General features: G+C 40.6%; 1 protein-coding gene across 10 annotated transcripts in view; it reads left to right on the top strand.

Moving 5' to 3' along the window:
• The window catches only part of LOC124112910 (transcription factor SOX-13-like), a 251,830-nt gene that overhangs the window by 189,264 nt on the left and 41,715 nt on the right, over nt 1-20,851 (top strand). For 8 of the 10 annotated variants that reach the window (XM_046473097.2, XM_048386281.1, XM_048386282.1 and 5 more), the window contains one exon: nt 5,911-6,463. In XM_046473097.2, coding sequence (XP_046329053.1) covers nt 5,915-6,463 — 549 coding nt within the window. In that variant the 5' untranslated portion in view covers nt 5,911-5,914. Of the gene's footprint in view, nt 1-5,227; nt 5,490-5,564; nt 5,707-5,910; nt 6,464-20,851 lie in introns of those variants that run through there. The other 2 variants (XM_046473090.2, XM_048386280.1) reach the window with 2 other exon arrangements.

Here is a 20,851-nt window from a genome sequence, read left to right on the forward strand (position 1 = left end):
CGCTGACTTGGTTGATGCATGTCATCGATCCCAATTGCGTGGATAGATGCTCATGATATTAATCACTAGATTGTCTGGTCTAGACTCGATTATTTACAGACCACTGTCATATAGCTGGAATATTGCTGAGTGCGGCGTAAAACAACAAACCAACCAACCAATCATTTTGGACAGGTTGTAAATGTCACATTACGACACTCTGAGAGAAAGCTTGTTCTTACATTTCGCTAATATCAGACTAGAGAACTAGTGGTATCAGCGATCTCAGGTGTTCATTCACAGTAACCCTTATTACAACCCAATGCAAATATTTGCTGCCTGTGATGGACACCTCGTGTCAAATCTATTCAATAGGGATTCATAACCACATACCATATTTTCTTGAGTATAGTGCACACCCAAGTATAATGCACACCTCCTCTAGCGGATTCAGTATTTTGGATAATTGTTTTTTAAAAAAATTATGCACAGAAAAAAAATTACACCGTACCCCAAATTCCGGTAAACGAACGGGGGATAAGAAACTTTGTCAGTACAAATTTGAAATTTGAGATAAAAAATCACCAGACATGTTGATTTACCGTTTAAATTGTATTTTTTGTTCTGCTAGGCATTGTTTTACATCCAGGGATTAAGATTACCTTGTGTATTTTCTCGTAAACTAAGCCGGAAACAGCCATCAGCTGTTCACATGTTTTCTTGGAATCTACCAGTGATTTGGTCAAGACTTATATTGTCGGAATTGTAAAATAGACTCTGCTTTTAGCAGAGATTTTATGATAATAATAGGTTTTATCTTCTGTCAGACAACAGTTGCAACCAGTAGAGCTGACACTCTATGAGTTCATTCATAAATCTATTTTTTAAGTAAAAAATTCATAATCAACACGATATGCCAAAAATTTCCTAGCATTTCCAGGAATTATCTTCCTAGATAATGCTCCCCAAATTTAGATACCAGCACCCTGTGTTGTAGAAAATAGCAAGGCCATTCTTTGTAATTAGCTACTACATGACTCCCACTTGGACGGAAAATAACAGAACACTATCACACCGATATTATCAGCACCTGTGAAGCTGGGGTCATTCATGAAAACTCCAACAAGGTATGCAGTCAGTGTTTAAGGCATTAAACACATGTGAGGTGGCGCTACCAGTTCCATAGTTGAAATTATTGTGGAAGAACTCCAAGGACAGTTTGATAGAGCCAGGTTTGACGGAGATAAGGGCCATGTTCACAAAAGAGGTTGAAGATAATCCATGATTTATGTCTCTGTGTGTCAGGTGGGCATGAAGTCATATTGGTTCAATTCAAGGGCACAGGAACCCAGGATGAGTGCACATTCCATATCTAAGGAGTGCTTGAATTATTTTTCCGTTTTGTAAGAGAAATGGCGCTGGGGGGGATAACAGGTGATATTGTCAAAGAGTTGTTTTCAACATGTGATGAGTAATCTCTCGAGATCCTGTTGTTTAATTGGAAATCCATTGTGGTGACTGTTGATCACGAGGGAAGGGCCGTCTTGATGCTATTGGTGTTCCATCGTTTTGGCGAAACAAATCGTGTCCGTTTTTTTGTGTTTTTCCTGTCTTTAAACCATCCCTTGTAATGTGGGATTGTTTTATCGCTTTTATTCACACTCTCTAAACCAACTTATGTTGTACTCTTCTTTAAGAACACTCTCTAAACCGAACCCTTTGTTATGTAACCTTTAACGATTGGTTATTAATTTGTCGCTCTCTCAACACTCCACCTTGTAATCTGGAACTGTACCAGCCTCTGTAATTTGGCACTCTCTCAACGCCGACATTCACTTCCATTTGAATGATATGAATATCTCCGCCTAAGAACACATGTAACTAATTTGTCATCTCTCCATAAGAGCAGCATCATTTGCCACTGCAACCCAACAAGAGTTCCACAATTTCTGTTGAAGTTAGTACAAAATCAATATTCAGAAATTATGATTTAGTGTAGTTTCAATAACTGAAGTTTATGATGATTTGTATAGGAAAACCTTACAGATGTCAGTAAATTCTTTATGCAAATATGTTTTACGCAAATTATGTGAATGGTGGTGCTATCGGTAAGGTCTTGCTTACCATTTTCAAGAACACCTGGTGTTGGGCAGGTGCTACCGGTAAGGTCTTGCTTACCCTTTTCGAGAACACCTGGTGTTGGGCAGGTGCTACCAGTAAGGACTTGCTTACCCTTTTCGAGAACACCTGGTGTTGGGCAGGTGCTACCAGTAAGGACTTGCTTACCCTTTTCGAGAACACCTGGTGTCTTCACTGATTTTCAGTGATCCATTCGTATAATATTAACGCTAATTTGACTTTTACGCCCAATGGAATCTGTTTCGTCAGATGATCGAAACTTGTTATTTCTTGACGTTGAGGTTGTATATTTAATCACATGACACAGGTTAATAAATTAAGAATTTTAACTCTCTGGGACAAATACCTGTCTCGGCTACTGATGACTATAGCCAGCATCATTGGACACAGGAACAGAGGCATGTGTTGTGATGGGTTTAAAGTATGCTGTTAAAGACTTCCAATCCATCACAGGCACCCTGCATCAGCTGTTAACAACATGTTGTGTAATCACTGCGAAACACAAAGCCATGTCTAGAGTAAGCCCAATGATGAAGGCGATGCCACACTCCTCCAGATACCCATCTGGTCAGGAATGCCTCTTAATCTCTCCTGTTTTCCTGTTATGCTCCAAGATGTTGTTCCCCAGTTGATAGTCTTCTCTCCACATACCTTTGTTTTGTTCCCCTCCTACAAAGTCAGACTTGATTCCAACACTCAACTCTCTCCAATTGTGGCATTTCCCATTTTTTGCTGCCAAGTCTGACAGGTGGAAATGTGCTTTTGATTTGCTTATTGTGTTTTCTCCAGAGTAGATAAGCACATCTTAGAGATTACCATGCCAGGAGCTTTGTCCAATTCCTTGCTTGCCCCGACAGGAGGGCTGCCAATTAAACAGCAGCCATTGGACACTGGAGTTATGTCAGTGTGCGAGGGAGTAATTATGGCAGGTTATACCCTTCTCTTATCATGCTCTGGCCAGCAGTGCCAGAAGCTCTGGCCATATCGCCTAATTTATCACAGGGGATGCCCCTGCCGCTCCATAGTGCTTGTAAGCAGTAGTCTAACCTGCTCTGGAACATAATGTCATTTCAAATTCTTTTTCTGGCTATAGATAAGGAAGAACCAGTCCTTGAATTCTTTAACAAGAGTGTTCATTATAAAATCTTTGCCATCTCCACTGAGAGAGTTATGATTGTCTAGGGTATGCTTTTGAGTGGCTATAGGCTATAGGTAGCAACACTGTGGCTTAGATATATGTGACACAGTGGTTGAAGGTGGTTATTGGACTGTGAATATTTGTAGATTGTTTAGAAATTGATTTGTGAAAACAGATGGATTTGTTTCGGAAACAGTTGCATGTTTAACGCTTTGTTGCGTGTATTTAGAAGGACACTTACATATGTTCCATGATCAGATGCTTATGTAGAGCTACACTGATGCTTATAAATGCTTATGTAGAGGTAAAGACGAGCTTATTGAAGTACTCACTACTTGTAAGATGCTTGGAAAGAGCTACAGAAATGATTATGTGGAGGTACAGAGATGCTTATGTTACAAAGATGTTTATGTTGAGCTTCAGAGATGTTTATGTGGAAGTACAAAGATGCTTATGTAGAACTACAAGGATACTTATGTGGAAGTACAAAGATGCTTATGTAGAACTACAAGGATACTTATGTGGAGGTAGAGAGATGTTTATGTGGAAGTACAAAGATGCTTATGTAGAACTACAAGGATACTTATGTGGAGGTAGAGAGATGTTTATGTGGAAGTACAAAGATGCTTATGTATATAACTACAAGGATACTTATGTGGAGGTAGAGAGATGTTTATTTGAGAATTAAAAATACACTTATTGAAGGATGGAGATGCATATGTTGGGATGCAGACACTTGGACATAAATCATCCAGAATATGCAATTTTGGGACATGATTTCATCCAGAATATGCAATATTGGGACATAAATCATCCAGAATATGCAATATTGGGACATAATCTTATCCAGAATATGCAATATTGGGACATAATCTTATCCAGAATATGCAATATTGGGACATAATCTTATCCAGAATATGCCATACTGGGACATAATCTTATCCAGAATATGCAATATTGGGACATAATCTCATCAAGAATTTTTTCATATAAAAGATTTCCCTGAAAAAACCCGTGAAAAGTGAAAGAGGTTTAATTAAAAAGTCTTTAATTAATGCCAGTGTTCTGAGATGTAGATATCAGTGAAACATCTCTGGACGGCTAACTTTATACTGCAAGGTGTTTATCCACAGAAGATCTGCAATGGGAAAATGTCTTTGTGTGGATTTACGGCATACTGAGTCTATCTTTCATGAGATGTTATCAAAGAAAGAGGGACACTTCATCCAAACATATCCACTCCCCTCCCTGCCCCCCTCCTCTCCCCCTCCTCCTCTCCCCCCTTCCATAATCACCCCCCACTAAAACTCTCGTTATAAGGCTTGTTGCAGAAATACCACAATTGATAAAATCCGTACTTTATTTCTGGCACTACAGAAAAGAAATTTGAGCAATGTCAGAAAAAAAGTGGCAGATGTATCTGTGGTGAATTGTTGATCTGTTGCTATTCTGTACGATAAGGGACATGTTGTTTACACTGTGAACAATTTGGAAATATTATCTGCTAAATCGCCTTTCAAAACTGTTGACACACACAATTTGTAACTCGGATCAGTGAAAGACAAGATTTAAGCGTTTTTCTCCCCAAAGTAAATTGGTTTACATTTCAGCACCTATCATAGTATACAGATATTGCACAGGTCCCAAAGTTGCCAACACAGGAGCTCCTCACAAGACCGCCAACAATAGCCGGCTTGTCACATTGGCGTTTTTGTGGAGGAGAATTCTTCTATTTGATGCCGAATTGCACGTAGAAAAGTCTGGTTGAACACACGGGGTTATGGAAATGAATAAACTCATCTCTTAGTATAAACCACGCAAGGGCAGTCACTCTACAGGTCCTGGCCTCTCCTCTGTATTATCTCTGCGCTCTCAGCAAAGACAGGGAACACATGGAGATGAGAAGGGGTAGTCACACACATACACTCATTACCAGTTATCAAATCTCTCTCTCTCTTGCCGTCTGCTGCGGCTCTATGTTGCGTCTGCTACTTTGCGTCTGCTGTGGTGTATCCCTCTGCTGCTAACAACTCACCACACAAACAACGCCTCTGACAGAGTCACTGCTGCAACACTTTGCGCCATTGTGTAGATTGCATAATGCCTGTCAAACCATGAATTGATGAGATTGAGGAATAAGCATGCTTCCTGATAAGATTCAGTCCAACAGGCCTAAGAATGGAAATGGTTCAATTGGCTGTGATTGGGACCCTGCACAAGTTGGTTTAATTTGGTAGGCTGGTTAATGCGCACCATACTCTCAGTGTGCTTCTATACACGGGATTTCCATTTTCTTTGTGATTTCTGTTTCATCTTTGCTTTCAGAGAATTGTTCACTCTTGCATCAAGATTCACACATCTTAACTTGATAGTCTTTTGGATATTTGAAACTTTACTGCGGCGGAAGTGGGTGTCAGATGATTTTCTCAGATTGACACCATGCCACAAATGTAAGCAACGAAGCAAACTCCACTTCTTCCCTATGTTATTTCCCAATGTCGGAGTGCACGCTTGATTGATTGTGTCATGTAAATAATTTCTTGCTTTTCAGCCGAGTATGTTTTATACAGGAACGATCATCGACTTTGCCAGACCTCATGACGTCAATAAATGAAAAGGATTCACAGGACTCATTATATTTTTCTCTTTTGCAGGAGTATGTCTTCTAAGCGAAAAAACACCCCAACAAAATTAAGTAAGGACGACGTCGTACTAGAGCGACAAACTCTCAACTCGGACTGTGACAACAACCATTTTGATTCGGAGGGTGACCCAGAGCCACACCTGCCTCATCAGTTTATCCAGTTTGACCACAGTGATAACGATTCTTCGGACACTGGTTCGGACAGACTGCCCCGCAAGAAGCAGCGACTTGGTGATCGGGTGGGCAGCCAGCACTCAGCGGAGTCCGACAGTGACGAGTGTCACAGCTCATTGCAAAACAATAATAACTGTCTAACCACAACAAAGCCTTCTTTAGGGCTGCATAAGAAATCTATGGCAAGTGTTTTGCGACGATTGAACTCTAAAAGCCAGGACACAGATATGAAGGACATATTGACAAAGACTACAGAAGAGAAGGACCCAGGGGTGATCGAGAGTGTGCAGCAGATTCTAACCAGTGATGGTCCAGTTCAGGACAAGGAACAGAAGCTCAATGAGATGATTGCACAGCTACAGACGATCAAGGACGGTCTCCAGAAGCAGGTATGTCTTAATCATGATATAGTTCAAATAGCAGAATTGACTGATTTTAGCAGAGATTTCTTAATATGGATTTTGACATTTTTATTTGGAGCTGTGATGTTATTTCCTCTATGACAAGAGGTTGACTTCTTGGATTCTGATTTTTCAAAGATATCAGGTTTGGTAAAGTTTCTTCAAGTCCTGACAAGGCGTGGCTTATTCGGTGCAGCTATTTATCACAATGATTCTTTCAGTTCTTATCTTTCCGCTAGTATCAGCCATTGGAACCTTGTAAGTTTGTTTCAAATTGTGACACGATGAGCCTACTCTTTTTTGATGATGTCAGCACATTTTTGTTTTTAAAATTGAGGAGTCTGACTCATCTGTGGGGAAATTTAATCATCAGTTTTTCTAAATTACATTTGAAACCTGTCACTGTCACTACCCCTGTTAGAAAAATGTTCAGGAAGCACAAGAGTAAGAGTAATAAAATACAAATCACGACAAGTAGTCAAATGAGTTAAACTGTTCTATGAGATTCAATAGATGGGATGAATGTATTCCCCTGGTAGAGTTAATTATCTTTGTGCTCGTGTCTGTACCCACAGTTACTCTCATGTCTATTTAATATCTGCGCTAGGGCATCTTATGGATGTCATCTTTTGATCGAACATAAGTTCCCAGTATTTAGAACCTTCTGTAAAGGTCAACTTTTGGCTGTTCAAAATGTGATAAACTATAGATAAATGTCTGTCAAGCAAGAGGATCTTGGGAAAGATTCGCTCATTTTATGAATGTGCCTATTTTATGAATGTTCCTATTTTTTTAATGTGCCTATTTTAAGAATGTGCCTGAGTTAGGAATATGCCTAATTTACGAATGTGCCTATTCAATAAACCCATAATAATCTAGACCCAGACTGTGTGTTAATTGTTAGCCGAAATTTCAATAAATAATCTGCTTTTAGGTGTATTCCTATATATCATGGTAATTACCATTTTCGGATGATGTGATTATCTTGAAATTAGATAATAAATTCATAGTATTAGCATCAGCTCCATTTCAAGTGAAGACATCAGGACATTGCCACGAGAGCTGTACATCAAAGACCTAGGATAGTTATCCTTATACTGTGATGACGCTTCTCATAGTGTAGCTCACTTAAATATCTCCAAACTGTTTACAGTGGAAGAAAATATACCTGTCTGCTTCCGATTAACTTTCGTCTATATGACACACCTGTCTGTAGGTAACGTAAAGCCCTTCTAATGCTGTAAGGATTCATATGTTTGTTGGATATCAAAACTAGTTAACCATATCAATCCTGCCTGCATACACAAGATACTAGACTTGTAGTTTTTCATCTTATTTTGTCTTCGCAATGATGCTAGATAATATGTCTATGCTATTTTCAGGAATCATCACTTTGGCGCTAAAACCGTTTTCGTCATTACATAGTTATCGTATTCCTAACATTAGAAAATAAAATTGATATGTGTTTAAATATGTTCTCGCTGTGTTTTGTGATGTGTGGATGTAAATTAATCCATGAAAACTGATGTGGAGGAGATACTCCTACCAAGAGGAGTATAAATAGTAGGTTCTAATTCTTTCAAGTTTTCCTAAACGTTGTTTACCTTAATGAGTTTTCACTCTTTTCACTTCGGTTAGAACACATTTGTAACATGTTAAGTTTTAATTACCCACTTCATGAAATATAATTAGTTGTTTGTAAGACAGTTTCAGTTAAAATAATTTCGAGAAATAGTTTTCCATATTGTGTTAATTTGTTACCCTGCTGACCTCATCGTGTTTATGAATCCTAGGTTTGATATTCATCTCAGGGACGGTTCTGTGTTTTAATTATCTACGACTCGCTCTTTCTCACTTCTTATGTTTTTATGTTGGTAAATCTCCCACTTCCGGTATTTCATTGCAGAAATTACAGGATGTTGATAAACTCTCCACACTTCCCTGTATTTTCTCATTAGTACAATATTCGGTCATAATAAGCGACATCCATACATAGATTTTATGCAAGATAAGATTTTATTGGCAAGTCACCAGGTTAGAAGAAGCTGGAGTCAAAATTTGGAGAAAATATCAACATGAGATGTGCTTGTTATTTGTTTGGTCAGAAACAATTTTGAAGACCTGTCAACGGCTATCATGGGAAAATGATATGTTAGGTTTGGAGCTGTCATCAATTTGTCAAAATCTGGCATCTTGTTTACAGACTGATTCCACTACAGTAGAGAGAGAAGATTTCCTGTAGCTGCTGAGAAAATTAACAATTACTCTGATTAATTTCTCTAATAGAAAACTAAAACACATTTGTTGCAGATTATTAAATGAAGGTGGTATAGCACTAAATAGGTGTACAACTACTTGGTAAAGTTTTTTCGGCAGTGGTCTGTCTCAGGAAGCAATCAGTTTTCTGACAGCTTCCAAGTTTGGTTGCAGCTGAAATATTTCAAGTCAAAAGTTTTTTTTTATTGATGGACGTTCTTAAAGTAACATATTGACTGGAGGATTGGTTCTGTGTTGACATTTTGGTTTGATCAGGACGTTGGTAAAAAATTCAGTTGGGATTTTTAGATGGGCAGTTTAACTGTGTAACGATAGTCACAGAAAGTGTTTTTAGAACCTATATGATTGTATTCTGTTTTCTGGTAGTGCTTCGTGTTGGGGAGGGGGCGTTTGATGTATGCACTCTGTACAGAGAAAGGGGTAGTATTTGTTTTGCCTTTTATGATTGGTGGAGTTTTCAGTGCCCTGTGTAGTTATTGGTTGGGTTTTCGGTTCCCTTTCTATGCTTTGTGTAGTGATTGGTGGATCTTTCTTTGACTTGTGTGGCGATTGGTGGAGTTTTCCATGCCATGTATAGCGATTGGTAGATCTTTCTATGACTTGTGTGGCGATTGGTGGAGTTTTCTATGCCATGTATAGCGATTGGTGGATCTTTCTATGACTTGTGTGGCGATTGGTGGATCTTTCTATGACTTTAGTGGCGAGTTTTGTTATGCTCTTTATGGTGATTGGTGTTTTAATAGCCAGCAATTTCACAGATGGATTTCAATGCCCTGTGTGTTTAAGGGAAGGAGCTCTATTTAGCATGGCGTCATTGGTGTCGATTTGCCATTTTAGCTTCTTGGTAGAAACAGTTCAGGGTGTGTAATATCTTGTGCCTTCCATTTTGGAAATGTACCATTTGCAACTTTGTTCAACATAGTGGCAGTGATTGAATATATCATTGCAGCTGTAAAAATAACCCTCCCTGGGGCTTAGTAAGTGTCTCCTGGTGTAGGGGTCAGCTAGCCCCTGTTCCTGGTGTAGGGGTCAGCTGGCCCCTGTTCCTAGTGTAGGGGTCGGCTGGCCCCTGTATAACAACCCCTGTTCCGATGGCCGTGTGGGCAGTAGATAATGTCTCTGTTCCTAGTGTAGGGTGAGCTGGCCCCTATATAACAGCCCCTGTTCCGATGGCCGTGTTGGCAGTAGATAATGTCTCTGTTCCTAGTGTAGGGTGAGCTGGCCCCTGTATAACAGCCCCTGTTCCGATGGCCGTGTGGGCAGTAGACAATGTCTCTGTTCCTAGTGTAAGGGTCAGGTGGCCCCTGTTCCTAGTGTAAGGGTCAGGTGGCCCCTGTTCCTAGTGTAAGGGTCAGCTGGCCCCTGTATAACAGCCCCTGTTCCGATGGCCGTGTGGGCAGTAGATAATGTCCCGCCCAATCCACGAGGTATGTGTGGAGGGCTCCAGTCAGCATTCTTCCCACTATCAGTAAATGAAGCTGAAAATGAGTGACCCCCTTGTATGTTATCAGTAATGAGTGTAAAACAGAAGCGGACCGGGCCATGTGGTCCACTGCCTCTTGATCCCTGTCCTCGCTAGATACACCCTCCAGATAATCACTTCTTGTGGCAGCCGAGGAAGATGAGGGCAAAAACTACATTGATAGATCTGATAGTTGCAAAACACATCTTTCCATTTTCTCAAGCCTTATGCACAGTGGGGCAGGTCTGGGTAGAGAAGATAAAGAGAACTTGAGCTAGTGAAACTTGGGTATTAAATGCCTTTGACATACATCATATACATTCTGTAAAAAGTATATTTGAAAAGGTTGCAAATGTATTTTAGGTTGATATATGTTTGTAGTCTGTATTTGAGATAATGCTTTTCCCAGAATTTAAATTTCTTGAACTTTGTCATAATCCTTAATTAAAAAATTATACATTTATTTATATAGGCCATTGGTGACAAAACCTGTATGAAATCCTCCATAACACTGCCAATCTCTGCCCCGAGGTTGTGATGATGTAGTCCATTGGGTCTGGGTTTGATTTCCTGCATGGGTATAATATGTGAAGCCCATTTCATCTGTTCTCGGCGTAATATCGCTGGAATATTGCTAAACATGGGGTAAAACCCTACTCACTCCCTCTATTCCCACAAGCGGTTCCCTGGATCTGTCTGAACTGTAAAATACAACAAATCAAGAATTCATTTTGTTTCACAAGATTTAACAGAGAGTTTAAACATTGCTGTGATGTGTAGAGTAAGGCCAAATGGCTGATGTCTAGGAAGGAAGGAGGAAGGAGTCAAGATACAGACTGACTCGGGAAGCAACAGGTTTCATCCATGTCTCATCTCAACCACCATACTGGAAACGATCCAGGTACAGATTAGTGCAAATATAAGTGACCTTTTTAACATAGAGGACATGCTTACCTTTTTCCAAACACCTGGCGTCATCACTCATTTTCAGTAATCCATTCATATAATTTTCATCACTATTTTGCCTTTCACGCCTATGGAATCTGTTTTAAACAAGACTGATTATTTTCCAGCCTTGACATTTTGAATTGTGTTTTCTCTCAAACTCCTACAGACCTAGCTACAGAATTTAGCGGTAACAAGTAACACTCAATGTACAAATATGACTTAGAACATGTGCATTGTTTTGTTTTGATTGATTACGAGTGAGTGAGTATGGTTTTATGCCGCTTTTAGCAATATCCCAGCAATTTCACGGTGGGGGACACCAGAAATGGGCTTCACACATTGTACCCATGTCGGGGATCGAACCCGGGTCTTTGGCAGGACGAGTGAACACTTTAACCACTAGGCTCGCGGCCTGCCCCAATGATTACAGTTGATGTAACAAGGATATGTGTGTTTGACTGTGGTGGTCTAAGATGGTTGCATTATGCTTATTACCAGTTCCCATGATTGAATGATGCATACTTACAGCCAAGAACAAAAACAAGTGCCATCTTTATGGGTTGTGTTTTATCAACATACGAGCTGCCAAAGGCATCTTGTACATGGTTTTGCAAAAATAACTGTTGTTGAAATGAAACTGGAATACATGCTGTTACAACCAACTGTTAATAAAATGAGTGGCTACATGTATCTTGTACAGGGTTTGGCAAAAATAAGTGGCATTTGTTGAAAGGAAATTTGAAGTCTGACTGCAGAATGCTGCACATGGCTATCAGATGCAGGGAGAGTATCAACAAGTTGCTCTATTAACAGCGTGGTATCTTACAGTATTTGTGTGCAGGTCGGGCAGACACAGCTGCTTTATCACTGGGTAATCTAGGGGTTAGAAAAGTGCCAAGTACTGTTTGTCTGTTGAGGGGTTACAGAAAAGATTCATTCATCTCATTCCGAGCACATGGCTACTGCATATCGTAGGTCAGGGCAGTGTAAGGCATGGAGTTAACGAGCATTTGTCTACTGTCATACACGCTGTGTCCGGTCGTGCTTCATTGTCTGGTCTGGGTCAAGGTGTGGGTTCTGCAGGTTGAGGATACTGTCGTGTGGGGTGGAGACGGGTGGCATGTGGGGGTGGTGGTTGTGGGTTTTGAGGGTAGTGCCGTGTGGGGTGGAGAGGGGTGGATTGAGGGGATGGTGTGGTGGTGGTGGGTTTTGAGGATAGTGCCGTGAGGGGCGGAGTGTGGGGGTTGGGGGTGTTGGGATGAAGAGAGGATGGGGTGGTGCATTGTGGTACATAGGTGGTGCAGAGAGAAGTTGTCTGCCCTTGTGGTGGGGTGAACTGTCAAGTGTGATGACAATGAAGAGGTAGAGCATCTTCCCGAGGCAAGAGAGTTAACTGACTGCAAAAGTCCAGTTTCCACCTTGGGCTCGATCGTAGCGCCACCAATGGTTATTATGGGTTATGTCCCTTCTGAGCTTCTCCTATGGACCAGTCTGATTCCATCACTTGCATTTGTTTCAAACAAAATGGCGGCGCCCAGTCAAGATGATCTGATCGATAATCAAGATCTATATTGTGATAAAACGGGTCTTACATCGTGATGTGCATCAAATCATGTGAAACATGAAAAAGTTTGGAAAATATCTGTTGACAGCGAGTTGGCGGTGTACATGCTTTGCCAATCCTGCAATCGACCGAAATCTGCATGACAGTTTACGAACCGGATTTTGATTTCGTTGCGCGATTTTGATTGGACTATGCATAGACTCGTTAGTCCAGCCAAAATGTAACTCCATAATACCAGCCTAGTTCGGCAAGGGTGGAAACTGGACTTTTAAAGTCAGTTAACTCTCTTGCCTCGGGAAGATGGAGGTAGTGTGATGCTTTGTGGTAGGGGAACCAAACTTTTGATACTTATCAATTATGGAAAAGAAAAAAAATATTTGCATGCTTCTTTTTCAAAACAAACAGGTCATAAACAGATTTTAATCAAAAGTTATATATCAGCCCATCCCCTTCAACATTAAAGAGGGTTTGCTGGGGTGCTGGGTTTCAAATAGATGGGGGTTCAACAGGAGGGACCTGCAGGAGAGGTGTAGAAGGGGGTCATCAGTGGGGTCGGGGTGTCATCAGTGGGGTCGGGGTGTCATCAGCGGGGTGAGGAAAAGGAACTGACTGATATTTAGGGGCAGATGGCACATGATGTGTGTCTGTGTAACAAACAACCAGCATTTCAGTGTGTGTCTGTGTGTGTGGAGGTGGGGGTGGGGGTGTTGATACAGTGCTGTGCAAAAAGAAGTAACACAGTTACTTATCTAATTAAGAGATACCGGAAATATGGACTTGTTTTTATTCAATGAAACACATGGAAAGTCGTCACTGTAGGTGTGTGTATTCTTCATTGAATAATGGGCTGTATAAATAATGTTAAAGTTGCCATTTATGTAAATAAATTATTTTGTTTTGATAGAACAAACAAATATTTTACAAATTTCTAACGAAATTTCATATGTTTGCATCCTTGTTTGTTGAGACATTTAAGGGTTGTTTGTATTGAAAAACAAAATGCTAACTTGCATTTCAAAATATGAGATCGAAATAGTGAACACAAAAATCAGCCAGTGGTATCCCCTTATCACTTGTATTTCTATTCCTCATCCATCACAGCATCCTCTGGGGGTAGAGAGTATAGCTTCAGCAACAATATGACGGTCATATTTTGTTCCAGCAGTTGTAACCTCTAACCTGTATGTTTTTTCCTTCATATGCTTATCTTGAAATAACTTCAAAGTTATGTAAAAGAGAATATGCAATCTAAATGTTGGCAAACCTTTCAGAATCGTACAAAAAACTTATCTGTGGGAGCACATGCTTTGCAGCTGTACCTGTTTTGTGTTCGACACGGAATCTTGGCTCAGATTTATGAGTCCTTACTGACAGCTTTGATTGTCCAGGTGGAATTGAAGCAGTGCTCGTTGGGGAAGTTTAATTTTTTTCGATTTTTTTAAACAGTAAATTTGAAACAGGGTAAGTAGTTTAATAAAACATTATGGTTTTATATGTTCATTTTTGAAATATCATACTGGTTGAGGGAACTGAGGGATGGAACCGTTCGTGTTGTGACATAAGAGATTTGTCATCAAGCTTGTAGCAATATTTATAAACAAACATGGTTTGACTTGCTGCTTGAAGCTTCAGACTGTCTAGAACATTGTCTTGTGTGTGAGGTGACCATGAGCATGGCTGATAATATGGTTACACGGAAATGAAAGTTTCAGTGGAGTCTGGTGTTTGATGGGTGTAGTTTCATGTTTGGTGGGTGGAGTCTGTTGGGTGGGTGGCGTCAAGTGTGGGGTGGGTGGAGTCGGGTGTTGAGTGTTAGGTGTTGGGTGGGTGGAGTTTCATGTATGGTGGGTGGAGTTTCATGTTTGGTGGGTGGAGTCAAGTGTGGGGTGGGTGGAGTCAGGTGTTAGGTGTTAGGTGTTGGGTGGGTGGAGTTTCATGTATGGTGGGTGGAGTCTGTTGGGTGGGTGGAGTCGGGTGTTGAGTGTTGGGTGGGTGGAGTCGGGTGTTGAGTGTTGGGTGGGTGGAGTTTCATGTTTGGTGGGTGGAGTCAAGTGTGGGGTGGGTGGAGTCGGGTGTTAGGTGTTGGGTGTTTGGTGGGTGGAATTTCATGTATGGTGGGTGGAGTCTGTTGGGTGGGTGGCGTCAAGTGTGGGGTGGGTGGAGTCGGGTGTTGAGTGTTAGGTGTTGGGTGGGTGGAGTTTCATGTATGGTGGGTGGAGTCTGTTGGGTGGGTGGCGTCAAGTGTGGGGTGGGTGGAGTCGGGTGTTGAGTGTTAGATGGGTGGAGTTTCATGTTTGGTGGGTGGGGTCTGTTGGATGGGTGGAGTCAGATGTGGGGTGGGTGAAGTCGAGTGTTGAGTGTTAGGTGTTGGGTGGGTGGAGTCTGTTGGGTGGGTGGAGTTTCATGTGTGGGATGGGTGGAGTCAGGGGTTGGATGATACCTTGCTAAACACAAGATAAATCACACTTGAACTTTCTAAATAAAAGCAACTGTTTCTATTACTTTAAAATTAGTTTTTGAAGTGTAAGAATTTAAAAGAAAAATTACATAACAATATTGATGGCGGAAAGGTGCCTGTATCTATTTTTACTCCCGTAGTAAGCGATGGGGATGCTCTCTTGAAGAGGAAACAAGTTTATGTAGACCTGAGATTTGCAAGTGAGTATCATATTTCTGTGATGGAGCGGATCCCGAGTTTTCTGGGCGCTATCAGATAGGTGTGGAGACAAAAACATTCAGACATATTCTTTTTAGATGGTGTCTGCTATCCTTCATTTTTCATTCAGGCGTGAATGATAAGATAACCAAACATGTGTTACGCAGATTCTTAGTGTGGTTTGGTTGTTAGCATGACTACAACCTAGCACATATTTAGGGTTGTCATAATTTTCAGATAATTACAACAAAGATGTGTTTAGAATAAATTCCTATCAAATCTTAGATTTAACAAGTCCCTATCTTAAGATATTACATCATTTCAACAGTTGTGAACATCGCTGATTTTGTCAGACGTGAGGGTTGATAAAAGTTCTCAAATTCTACCATCAACATGAGCTTATCGCACTTACGTAAATTTATAAATCCATTTGAAATCTTGCCCTATATTCCTAGTGTTATTGTTTATTTTGGTGATTCTCTGACGATGATGAGGAGTTTCTTGTTGCAAGAGGATGACAGGAGAGTCAGCGTTTCAGCCATATCGTGACTACAGCAGTTTTATGAGAGAAGTATATGACAACAATATGGGCAGTGTGTTGTAGACAACAGAAAAACCCTTGTTAAGTGAATGAGTGTGATTGGTTGGGAGGGAATGAGTGGGTGGGTGGGAGGGAATGAGTGGGTGGGTGGGGTGACTGAGTGGGTAGTAGGGTGACTGAGTGGGTGGGTGGGTGACTGAGTGGGTGGTAGGGTGATTGAGTGAGTTGGTGAGTGTGTTGGTGATTGACTTGGTGGGTAGTTGGGTGATTGAGTAGGTGGGTGGGTGTATAGATGAGTGAGTGAGTGAGTGAGTGATTGGGTGGGTTTGTTGGATAGATGAGTGAGTGAGTGATTGGGTGGGTGATTGAGTGAGTGAGTGGGTGGATGGGTGATTGACTGAGTGATTGGGTGCATGGGTAGATATGAGTGAGTGAGTGGGTAGATTTGAGTGAGTGAGTGGGTGGATGGATGATTGAGTGGATTGATGTGTGAGTTTGAGTGAGTGTGTGGATGAGTGATTGAGTGGGTTGGTTAGACTAACATATAGTCTGTGAAATCTTTTATTACACAATACACTGCTCTCCTTTAAAATTAAAACAAATAATTTTCCTGATGCTGTGTAATAGAGCTGGTTAGACTTTTGTATATATATATAGATCTATATTTTGTTTTCATAAAATAAATATATTCCACAGTCATTGTGCAGGACTAAGGGTTGGTGTGTGAGTGAATAAGTTGGTGTGATGGTGAATGAGTGGACGGATGGGTGATTGATTGGGTGGGTGGGCGTGAGTGAGTGAGTGGTTGGGTGTGAGTGAGTGAGTTGGACAGATGGGTGATTGAGCGAGTTGCTGTGTGGGAGTGAGTGGGTGGATGAATCTTCACTTGGGTGTGAGTCAGTGAATGTTTTGGTGTGTAGGTTGAATGAGGCAATGGGTGAATAAGTGACTGGAGGGGTTAGATAGTGCTTTTAGTAGGTTGTGATGGTAAAAGTCTAGATGGAGTCCATCACCATGCTAATCAAGTCCCGTCAAGTCTCACAAAGGAAAAAAACCAAGCTATTGTCACTCCACTTCAAACAGTACAATATTGAATACCATCATTAAAATATTCAACAAACAATTAACACAACAATCAACATAAACTGAAAAACATCATTCCAACTTCATCAAGTTATTAAGCAGATCATATGATAGTTTTTCTAATAGACCCTGAATTTTCTGAAGTTTTCAAAGTGCAACCTTTGACTTCCTCCCTGGTCGTTTTTGCTGTTTTAAAAGTTTTGTATAATTAACTTCCTTTTGGATGAATAAATCTCCTGGAGCTAGTAAAAAGTGGAAGCTGTAGTGAGAAAGCCAGCAGCATATAGTCTCCATCTGGACCAGGTTAGTTCCCACAAAAACAGGATATGATCTATTACAATACATTTTGCCCAAGTTCTCTAGCCGGGTAAACCTCTCCTGCTGCCATCTCATTGTAAACATGTGTCCTTCATTAGCAGAAGTGTGCATTCTTGCCTAGATAATGAGTGTTCCTTAGAAGAATTGTCAAGTTTAGGGTTTTATGTTCTTAGCTGGTTATGCATACAATACTAATCTCTCTCTGAGCTTCTGTCAAACTGGGCAAATGGCCGACTTCAAAGAACTCATTTTCACCCTTTAATAATAGGCCATAGGGGGTTCACCAAGCAAATTTGAAAACTCTTTTACTCATTTTTGGCTTGAACAATTGGGGGCTTAGTGTAAAAAGGGGGGTTTACATGCAACGGTACTATCCACATAGAATCAGGAAGTTGTCTGGAATAGAGAATAGTTCGGACTTCTCCAAGTTATTTGTGTGAAGTCTTGTGGCTACTCAATCTCTGATTCGACTATAATACCTAAATAGTGGAATAATTCCTAGAAAATTTGCTTTAGAACTTCCAAGACTCATTTTCATGGTGGTTAGAATTTCTTTTTGGGCTGACGGGGTTTGCAATGGCTTGGAAGCATGTACAGTCTTCAACCAGCTTGCATCCATTAGTAAAGACCAAAAGAAATCTGGAATTAATGGTGGAAAATCATTGATTGTGGTCCATTTTGGTCTGACTGACAGAATCTTCGTTTGTTGTCTAATGTTCTCCACACAGAAATGGAGCTTTCAGCTGAAACTCCCAATGACCTGGTGTTCCATTATGTTTGTAGGAGAGTTGTCTTGTAGGGTTCCGAATGGGTAATTGTTCCAGGGAAATCTGTCAATCAGTGGTAATGTCTTGAATGATGTAATCGTCTCAACTACGATGCTAGATCAAGTATCCTTATATATTTCTCAACCCTGATTAATACAATTAGTACGGGGGGAGTTTAAGGGATGTACATTAACTCAATCGTTCTCCCTTTAGCTTTTGTAAAGTGCTTAAAAATGAAGTTGATGTATGTCATACCTGTTGACGCAACACATTATGAGAATACTTTTATATTGAACCTCTTTCGTGTTCAGTGAATTTAGGTTGACACTAAAAGGATATAACCTGACTTATTCCTTTCTTAAAAATGATATGGAGATTTAATCTAGATTTATTATGTCATTGATTGTCTGAAGACAAGGTGTATTGCCTTCAATATGGTATGTGCATCAGGACGATACTCTTCGGGGGCACGGGTGGCCCAGTAGTCTAAGGCGCTGCGATTCACTGAACAGAGTTGCGTCCCTTGGGCACGCCAGAAACCTATGATTGTGGGTTTGAATCCCGGTTCGCCCCGATTATGTTTCTGGGTTTGTCAGCACCATACCCGTGCCCGTGGGTTTCACTGAAGCTGTAAACGTCTGAGACCTGCATCACTTCGGGCTTTCCTCCCACATTTAGCTGACACGCTGTGATATAACTGGAATACTGTTAAAAGTGGCGTAAACCCAACTCACTCACATTCACTCACTATACTCTTCATTGAGTTCATATAAGAAATTAAATAATTACAATTCATAGTCTTTTCCAAATAATTTTAAACAGAATAACAGTTTTTTCCTGAACCTGTATGTAATAAGTCTGATTGTCTCAAGTGATATAAAGTCTGTCACATGTTTGGATTAGGTTGGAATATGTGTCTTCTTTAAATCTGTTTTCATGCGTGTCTATATGAAAGCATCTGTTCAGTGTTTTCTCTAGTTTTTACACTTCTCATTGGAATTTTGCTTATGGTGTGGTAAAAATATTGAATCCAATGGACATTGGTATTGGTGAAATTAGAATTCTCTGTCACCCAGCTGTTCAGCTATTCTTCCGAACTGCAGATGCCGGGGAAATTCCTGATATAAAAATACTAATATGACAAAGATAGTTGCTCCTGAAAAAATCAAAATCTGCAACATAGCTTTGAGAAAATAAGGAAAATAGTTTGGAAACTTCTTCAAGAACACAGGAAAGTCGGGTGATTATTGGAGACATTTTATTGCATCTTAAGAACAAGAACCTTTTTTTTTGGTCATGACTCTCTTTCTTGTGACAGATATAGTAATAACATTGGTAATTGTGTGTTATGTAGTAGAAGTATTCATAGACTGCATCTCCTACTGATGGGGATTGTCATGACAGTGAGAAACCAGGAACTTGGGAATCGGTTACTGCCCCGCAGATTGGAACCACCTTGAACTGACATGATCCACTCAGTGACATTTATTGGCTCCAACTTTTGTTAGGTTGGTTTTAAGTTGGTGGTTAGATGATGTCGGGTGCTTGGTAAGAGGAGGGCCCGCGATGATGGAGTGGGGGCCACGTCTGTTTGTAGCTGGACTGGGGGATGTTGTGATTCTTTGCTTGCTAATGTTTGAAGGTAGTCTAATTTCATTTGTCCAAACTTGATGCTGAGCATTCTTATCATAATACAGAAACGCACAGACATAAAAAGCGGCAACAGTCAAGATTGAAACGTGTGACACATTGAAAAGATAGCGACTTCTGGAAGAGGAGCCCTTAACAAATGCCTAATGGAAATAGGGCCAACAATTGCGAATTTGACAATTGTTGTTTGCGTCGTAGAAAGTCTGTGCCTCCATCCCATTTCCTGCACCAGATGGCGCCTTTATTTCCTTTCATCAGAGACCATTTTCTTGGGGGGCTACTATGGATTTTTGCCATTGAAAGTGTCGGTCCAAGTATCCCGAAAAGTGATAGATGCTAATGGGGAGGAAAGGCGCATGTCACATACCGATGCAGACAGAGCCTTGCTCTTAGCAGATATGGATCACCATTAAGCACCCACAAATGACAAGAAAATGAAAAGAAGATTCAAACCAAAAGCCACCATGCAGGGGTCGGGGAATGCGTTCTGAACTTCTTTCTTTGTCTCTTGTGGCCAAAGTTGCAACACAACCACAAGTTGACTACGAACGTGGCGAACCATCGTATGTTGCGATTGTATGTCTGTCACGGACACAAGCGCCATCGTCCTTGCATGATGACGGCACCTTAAGTCAATTAAAAGCCTAATCTGTAACAGGAGGTCTTAATGGACAAAAAATATGATTTCCTGCCTCTTAGATGGTTCTAGTGGCAACAAAGCCAAGGACAAGTTTTGTTTTGAGGATTGTAAATGCGTTATCTTCTTCCCTATATGCTCCACCAGAAACATAAATTATGTGGGAATTTCCTCTCACAGAAGCACCAGTAGATGACTTTGATCTTAACTGGTTCTTATCTTCTCACATCTAAAACCAAACAATCCGAGAGCAAAAACTATGTCTTTTGGTAGGCATAATTTCCTCACGATAGGCATAATTTCAACAGCTATATTTTGATTTTGAAAGCGTAATAGAGAAATATGACACTATGCATGTAGAGATTTAGAAGTTAAAAAAACTCATCATTTATTTGTTGATCAGAAATGGAAGATTCCTGGGCCGACTTGTCAGCAGACATTTTGCTATCCTAGGGAGTTTGCTCAACTTTTTC

This window comes from Haliotis rufescens, unplaced genomic scaffold (assembly GCF_023055435.1).
Source record: "Haliotis rufescens isolate VD_foot unplaced genomic scaffold, xgHalRufe1.0.p SCAF_6, whole genome shotgun sequence".
NCBI lineage: Eukaryota > Metazoa > Mollusca > Gastropoda > Lepetellida > Haliotidae > Haliotis > Haliotis rufescens.